Below are 8,483 nucleotides of genomic sequence, written 5' to 3'. Positions count from 1 at the left end.
TAATGAAATCAAAAGTTGTTACTTTTTTCAGAAGTCCCATTGCCTTAGCTCTCGTGTTAGCATCAAAAATCCTATTATTTGAGATGCTCTGAAGAAGATCAATAACCTTCTATAAACACTGATTTAAAGCCTTAACCGATTTTGCTCGTGCGGTCCATCTTGTTCTAGACAGGTTTACAAGCACAATACACTGTCAATGTCTTCAAGTTTTTCTTTTAAATGACTAAATCTTTTTGTGCTTGATGTGAAGGAAACAAATAACTATTCCCAAATTTTCTCTTTTCTAGATTCTGGGAGGGGGTGACTCCCCCCCTACCCCCTCCAAGGCGACGCCTCTGTCAGCCATTTTGTTCAACTGAAAAATATTTCTTTTATTACTTAGTTTTTTACTTTTATACCGCTTTAACAAACTACGGCCTAATGTGATAAGAAAACATTTTGCAGGGAATCAAAATCACAAATAGCGGCCAAAGTCATCCGGGCGGTCGAAGTAACAACAGTTGACGGTAACCTTTAACACTGCCTAAATACGGAAAAACAATCTGCAAAATGAAGTGTACGAAATGTTATAAATTTTCTTTCGTTTCAATAGTATAGCAGCATGTTAAACATTGAGATTCAAGAAACATGTCTTCAGCCATACGATCTGTCTCTACCTCAGCAGACGGCAGAGAAAGATCCAATAATATGAAGGTTGTAGCGTAATAAAAAAAATCCCACCAGTTCCTTGTTTTTAGAAATATAATCCTTATATATTTTTCTAGAAATATAATCTTTAATTGTTTAAATGTTTGTCACCTGTGTCTCTAAAAACTCTTGAGCTTTTAAAAAACCATAATTAAAAAAAAGAAAATGTGTGAACTGTTTTACTTTTACAGATTTATTATATTTTGTTTTTTGATCTTATTTTTTTCAATACGATAGAAATTTTTCGCCGATGATGTCTGATTAATGAACATTTGAGAGCTAACGATAAGAAAACTGCAACGGCTACTTCTACAATTTATGATAAATATTTGACACTAGCATGCGCAATGGATGGGATTCCCTGAAATGCTGTTTTAAAACTTTTTACGCAACGTCAAAACGTTGAAATTCGTGTTTTCTGAAAACGGCTTATAAATGGATCAAAGTAGTACTTGCTCCAAAAGTGTAGCAAAGTAATTATTTAATTTCTGATACAAATTTAGGATACATAGGTCAAAACTGTTGTTCTTGATTGAGCCCTATTTACAGCATATGCACCTTTTTCTATATAAAACCTTATATGACAGTGCTATTAGTGCCTTATAAGCATTCTTTGAACTAAACCACTACCTTAAAAGTTAGTTGAGACATTTTTACAGATTTTTTGATGAAAATTATGAAAAATTTTGACATTTTTTACTCTAGTAAATTTGCGCTTATTCTACACATGGATTTAGCCCTGAATTTGTAAGCAAATCAAAGAAATGTTTTTTTGCATGTGATTTTTAACTGGTCAACATGTATTGTGTGTTGAAAAACCCATTTCGTACATAAAATCAGGTAAAAATGCCTAGAATTTCCTTAGTGCTTTGTTTTCAAAATCATTATCAAATGTACAAACTGTAAAGTTCAATATATTTACACTAACAGTGAATTAATTTCTAAAATTTATTCAATTCTATTCATTTCTTGTGATATCTTGGCACTCTTTAATTTATTTGACATGACATTTAAAGCACTGGTCAGTTTATTATTCTCAAATGGCACTAAACTTTGACATAAGATTGGCACAAGTTTTAAATATTTTTTTTGAAATTGACTTTAATTCATCATAATGGGTTACTTATGAGCTTAAATTCTCTTCTAACAAGTAATATTAATCCATTAAAATAAAGCTGAATGGATAAAAATTATTGATAATTTTCTAAAGGAGTTTGCTATTCAAATCCACAAGACAACTGAACAGCCTTCCTTTGTATTCAGGGTGGGTTTTATCTCTCTTGTATCGTGACCAATGCTGGTGAAAGTCTTGATGTGCAGTCTCAACAGCTTGTTCACTGAATTGTCCTAAGGGAAATTGTTTCATGTTTACAAAGTCCTTGATGTGGTGGAATACTGTGTGGATTTTGGGCGTGATGCTTCCAAGTTGGTTTGCCAAATATGTGGCTTTAAATTGATCAATTTTGAAAGAAAAATCCTTTTCTAGTACACTTCTAAAGCATGAATTTACAACCAAATTAAACTTTTTTGAAAGCTTCAATGACAGCTCTGCAAGCAAGGTTCTTTGAGTTAATATCACACCAACAACAAGGGTGCATGCTTGAGTGTATTTGAAGTCCACAAATAATGTTGGCAACATTCATGTCACATGCAATAGTTATTGATGAGTGACCAGATCTTTTGAATATTAGAATAAGTTTCTGGCAAATCTTCAGAGACTGCTACAAGAATTTGTCTTTTCACACCTGTTGCTTTTGCTGCTCTGGAACTCAAAAGTCGCCTTTTAGGTGGTGAGTTCGATTTATCTTATTCTGTGGAACTCTCAATAATACTGACACAAAACTTGAGGAAACCTTTGCCTCCATCAATGCCTAATTTAACAAAGTAGCCACCTGGAGTTTCTCTAGATTGAATGATTTAACAAACCAAAACAGACAAATCTTTGCAATAAACAACAACATGGGTTGTGTCACAACCTTTGGAATCTGTGGTTTTTAAGTCTGTAAAAGTAAAAAACTCCATCAGTTGTTGACCAGCCATTTGAAAATTGGCATAAAAGTTGGGCTCAATCATCTTCTTGTCTGATGACTGATGAACAGTTTTCACTAATTTTTTGATCCCATTGTTGGAGAGGTCAGTATTAATTTGTACATTGATGAGGTCTTGGGCTGTCAATGTTGATGTGGCAGAATTTAATCTTGCTGCACTTGAGCCTATAGAAAATTTGCATTCATTACCTCCAGCAAACAAAAATCATTTTATAATTAATCACTTACAAAATTATAATATTATAATTAATTTTTGCTGACATTGTACCTGGAGTAACAGGGAGTGGATGACCTCCAGATGCTTTTCCCAAACGAATTGTGGCTTTTGGAGATGCTACCTTATTTTCAATCACATTGGCTGCTATATGTTCTGCAGTTTTGGCATCTAATGAAGCCAATTTCTGTATATTTTCCCTGAACTTTAACTGTAAACAATGATGTGGTAATCCCTTACCTAATGGGCTGAGGCAGTTACTGCATCTCACAGCTGGCATTTGATTCACTTTTATTTTTTCACAAGGTTCACAAGGCTTTTTCTTGAAACCTAGATTGTCCAATTTTGCAAATCAAGCAGTCACACACATGACTACGTGTTCTAGCTCTGACTCGGATAGTTTTGAAATCAAACAACTTTTGCAAACAACATCCTTTCCTTCCTCTTTTCGTCTTAAGGCAGTTCTGCATGATTCACAAAGACCTTGAGGCACACAAGAGTCACACTTATCAAGATTTGTCTGGTAAATGCGACAAACTCTTTCAGCCTGAAAAGCAGTTATCTGTTGGCCACATTTTTGGAGGCAGAGTATGCAGACACACTTTCTGTTCTGCTCATGGTTTCTTGCCTGATTTGGCATTTTAAGGAGTCAGTGAATTGTAGCTGTGTAACTAAACAAATTTAGCCATAATATGAAATTGAAGAAGATGATTGACAAATATTAAGATTTCTGGCAATGTTATTTTATTATTAACATTACTAGCGGACTCTCTGCAATGTCATCATAAGAGATGCCTAGATTTTTTTAATTGTATTTCAAGATTATGATAATTTTTAGAATCCTGCCATCTTTTATAGTTTGAATTTAACACACTAACATATACGTCATATTGACTCAAGCAGATGTATTTCAAATAAATAACATATTGCTGCAAGTAGAGCGACATATTTACCTAAATCAATCCTATTACTTCAGCCTAACAATTTCTATATTACAAAAATGAAATACAAAGTTTTTTACCACATACAACGATTTTCAATTGAAAGTTTTAACAATTTTGGATATTTCTGCAAACGTTTCATTTCAGTGCTACAAAAACAAAGTTTTGTTGTGATTTTAAGTTTTTATGATATGTACGTCACAGCGTACAAAACCAAAGCAAAAATCACGTACGCTCTTATTCACGTGATGATGGGTTGATATTGTTAATTCCTCTTTTGCAAAACACTTTTTTTTTCTAATCATTGTTAAAACAAAAATGGATCAAGACTAAAATCAAAACACTTAAAACTTTGAAATTAAAATTAAGTATATCTTATGATAGAGTAGAAAAAAATATTCATTTTAAGAATAATAAACTGACCAGTGCTTTAAATGTCATGTCAAATAAATTAAAGAGTGCCAAGATATCACAAGAAATGAATAGAATTGAATAAATTTTAGAAATTAATTCACTGTTAGTGTAAATATATTGAACTTTACAGTTTGTACATTTGATAATGATTTTGAAAACAAAGCACTAAGGAAATTCTAGGCATTTTTACCTGATTTTATGTACGAAATGGGTTTTTCAACACACAATACATGTTGACCAGTTAAAAATCACATGCAAAAAAACATTTCTTTGATTTGCTTACAAATTCAGGGCTAAATCCATGTGTAGAATAAGCGCAAATTTACTAGAGTAAAAAATGTCAAAATTTTTCATAATTTTCATCAAAAAATCTGTAAAAATGTCTCAACTAACTTTTAAGGTAGTGGTTTAGTTCAAAGAATGCTTATAAGGCACTAATAGCACTGTCATATAAGGTTTTATATAGAAAAAGGTGCATATGCTGTAAATAGGGCTCAATCAAGAACAACAGTTTTGACCCCCGAAACCTAAAATTTTGGTAAGAACATAAAAATCCTTATTTTATAATGTTGTTGGTATATTCAACTAAAGCACATGTGTTACCCACATTATGGCCTGGGGACTTGTAATAGGCCATAATCAGAAAAGTTTTGCACTGTAAGTGAAAAAATCAACAAAAAATCAACACTAAAGCTATCATAACTTTTGTTATACTGCAGGGATTGGGACAAAACTTTACCCAAACTTTGGTATTGGCATAGGCTACATTGCCACCAAATTTTATTGGTCTATGACTAATGGTATGGATTTTATAGCAGTTTTACTATGTCAAAAAAGAAGGTAAATATTTTTCATTTTGGTAACTTCAAAGTCATTTTTTTCCCGCAGACGTACCAAAAAGATTTTAAAATTTGCACCAGGTGACTCAGGGATGTGTACACTATCACCCCATATAAGTGGCATTCTTGGGTCAGCTAGGTTGGCAATATTGGATTTCATGATAACCGTGTGCGATGAGGAAGGGGGGGAGGGGCTGTGACCGTGGAGGTTTGCCCCATCCGCCCCCCTCCAAAAAAAAAAAAAAAAAGACTTAAGATATTAAACCCAAAGTAATTATTCAATAAAACAACAAAGTATTATTTATTTCAACCATTCAAGACCAGAACAATCGAATTGGAGAAGAAATTTTTTTTGTCCAGCTAACTTGTATTAGACGATTCACTGTGCGGCGTATCAAAATGTTGTTTTTGGCCACCGGCTGTAAATGCGGCAGTTTACATGTTAAAATAATAAAGAGGTAACTCATATACAAAATAAATTATCCTTAAAATAAAAATTATTAATAAAAAACTTAACTTTTTATCTTTAACATAGCTTAAGTATGCTGTATTTAATTTATATGCTCCTATCGTGTATTTGTACAAAATTATATTTCTAAATCCATTTAAGAGGCGCACCATGAATGTCAATCAAATCTATATTACTTTCCTAAAAACCTTGTTTTCACTGTGGAATTATTATGTAATTAATAGTTCTCTATAATTTGTTTAATTAATATAAGTAATTAAGTAATTATTTAGTTGAAAAACATTTTTCAACGAAATGATTACTTAATTATTTATGTTAATTAAAGGACGTAATTTCAGTTGTGAATTAAAGAAATGGTTTTAATTACTAGGATTCTTGTTTTATTTATCAAAATATTGACAGAAAATAATTTCTGTATTGTACTTTGAAGTTGTACATTGTTATAACCATACAACTTTCAATATCTATTTGAAATAAAATATATAAAGTGTAGAGTAAGTTCAAAAATAGAGAGAATAATTTGATTTTTTAAAAATAATTATTATATGCATATATATTTATAACATTAATAAAATATAACCATAAAACTTTATTATAACACAATCACTATAAAGACATCAATCAATCGAAATTTCACGGCGCTAGAAATATATCCATTCCGATATCCATCTGCCAACTCGAGTTGGCAAATATTGGTACTCTATAGCGTACCGCAACGTATTTACCAACGCTAGTATGCCTATTTGAAAATTCGTTTATAACGAAGCGTTTTGCTGCTCTGTAGCTGATGGCGGAAGTCAGCAAAAAATGGCATGACGGACCTTCATCATTTTGCCAATGGCGGCAAGCCACGCTATACATCACAGCGGGCAAGCATTGGCATGCCGGCGGTGACTTCACTAAATTTCTTCGACTTTACAAAGTCAAGTTAAGGCGCATGCAACGAAAGAAGCAGGTCGATAAAGTAAATACTTGCTGAAACTGATAAAATCTTATACCCAACTTCACGTAGGGGTTACAAAACCAGGTAGCGTAAAATCTGATGCCAAATGGAGAAGATTTTGACGTAATCGTTTGTTTAACGTTGATCAAGTTCCCCGATGAGAAAAAACCTTACCACAAAGACGTTGATGTCTATCGGTAACCAAACGCATGGGCAGGTACAAAGTGTGGTATCGAATTGGTAAAGAAAAGGTTTGAAACCAGCTATCAAAACTGATGACGATGAAGAGTTTGTATTTTTTGTGATAACCTAACTGCACAGACTTGAGAATTATTTCGTGCAGAGGTAAAGTCAATAAATGGAAAAGTTTGGTATGGTGTATCATGGGCTACAGGTTTATGGCCAGCTGTGGATTGTGGTATCACATTGTACTCAGATGCTTGAACTGTTTGAAACATTCAAGTGAAGGATTGAACGGAAGAAAAGGACATTGAACGGAACTCAAATAATTTTAGTTGACTCTAAAGCAATTTCACTTTTTTTAACTTTTTTTTAATTTTGCCAACATGCTTTCAAATTTGGTTCACTTTTTCTCTCTTGATAATCTGAAGCTTAAAATTATTAAGAAATTTTTAGTACTGGAGTTGTAAAAGTACCCTTAAAATGAGAAACTTTCTAGTACTCGGCCATTTTCTTGTTGTTTTTTTTTTTTATATAAAAAAAAAGCAACAACAACGAGTAAAGCGTCATTTTATGTTTCTTTCATTCGCATGGAGGCGTCGGCATTTTATTAAAATATGATATTGTTAGCGTGACAAACGTTTTTGCAAAAACAAACGAGATTAAAATAATCTGTCTAATTTAGAAATAAGATGATGATCTCATTCAAGGGCAAAAATTTCTTCTATAATTGTGATATAATTTTCTCATCATTTCCTTTTCTATTTTTAGTTTTTGTCATTTTACAAATCTCATATCTTGTTTCACTAATTTTCAAATTTAAAAGAAATGAATGTCAATCTAAGTTTTAAAGTTTTTAAATTATTACTATAGAAAATACATTTAAATATGAAATGATATAAAATACATTTAAATTTTTACTACAGTAAATATAGTATAGTATAAATGTATAAATATATACATATATAAATATACTATAATGAATACATTTAAATATGGAGATGACATTTTGTTCTGTGCGTGCTTTAAAAAAACAAGCATAGTAGAAAGTGTAATTATCAATTGGCTGTTTCGCCGTTGATCGTGTTGTTAAAAAAATTCAGTTAAATACGAAGTATAATTTTTTGAGGTTCAAAATAAATTTTTTAAGGGTTTCCTTTTTTAAACTAATTGTGATTATCACCTTAAAAATAAGTTTCGTGATCATTTTGAGAAGATAAAGAAGCATTTCCGGTTTTCTTACTTTTATGAATACCTTGTCGATATTATCCCCTTGTTCATGTTATCCCTTAGATTTCTTATTTTTTCGAATGTTTATCGTGATGAAGAGCTATTTAATCACATATTTAATCACATATGAGGAAATGCTGCGTTATAATACCCATTAAAGTTCTATTTTTTTCTTCTTTGAAATCAATTTTTGTTTCACTTTGATAAAAAAAAAAAAAATGTTTATTGTGTTTATTTAAAGTTTTAAAGGGTTTTAAAAAGAGGAAAAATTTTGAAGCATTTATAAATTTTTTCGAAAATTAATCATTTATCAAGTAAATATAAAAACGGTGAAGAGCAGGAATTCTTTCAAATAGAGAAAGCCTCCGCAAAAACATCTAAAATTAAAAAATTATTTGATTGTTTGTTAAAGTTTTCAACCATAATATTTGATGATGCTACGTAATGATTACGCTTTTCCTTTACGTCACACCCATAATTGTGGTGCAATGCAGTTATTAACCTCCTCGTAACTGATG

At 31.5% G+C, this 8,483-nt stretch overlaps 1 protein-coding gene across 1 annotated transcript; it reads right to left on the bottom strand.

Moving 5' to 3' along the window:
- Positions 1–1,809: 1,809 nt before the first annotated feature.
- LOC149886185 (uncharacterized) lies at positions 1,810–3,973 on the bottom strand. Its single transcript, XM_090094124.1, has 2 exons — positions 3,004–3,973; positions 1,810–2,900 (listed from the first exon to the last, which is right to left on the bottom strand). The coding sequence occupies exons 1-2, from the start codon at positions 3,227–3,229 to the stop codon at positions 2,605–2,607; spliced, it is 522 nt and encodes a 173-aa protein (XP_089950250.1). The 5' UTR covers positions 3,230–3,973; the 3' UTR covers positions 1,810–2,604.
- Positions 3,974–8,483: the final 4,510 nt, after the last annotated feature.

The sequence above is a fragment of the Hydra viridissima genome, unplaced genomic scaffold (genome assembly GCF_058129835.1).
Source record: "Hydra viridissima isolate aposymbiotic clone 2 unplaced genomic scaffold, HvirCarnegie_v1 scaffold_7, whole genome shotgun sequence".
In the NCBI taxonomy this organism is placed as follows: Eukaryota; Metazoa; Cnidaria; class Hydrozoa; order Anthoathecata; family Hydridae; genus Hydra; species Hydra viridissima.
Note: the sequence above shows the minus strand (reverse complement) of the source record. Positions and strands in the feature narration are given on the sequence as shown.

Excerpts from the sequence above, each read along its gene's own strand:
- LOC149886185 (XM_090094124.1), bottom strand. The coding sequence starts at position 3,229 with ATGCCAGCTGTGAGATGCAGTAACTGCCTCAGCCCATTAGGTAAGGGA. Across the intron at positions 2,901-3,003 it reads TCCACTCCCTGTTACTCCAG|GCTCAAGTGCAGCAAGATTA; the intron begins GTACAATGTCAG and ends AATTTTCTATAG.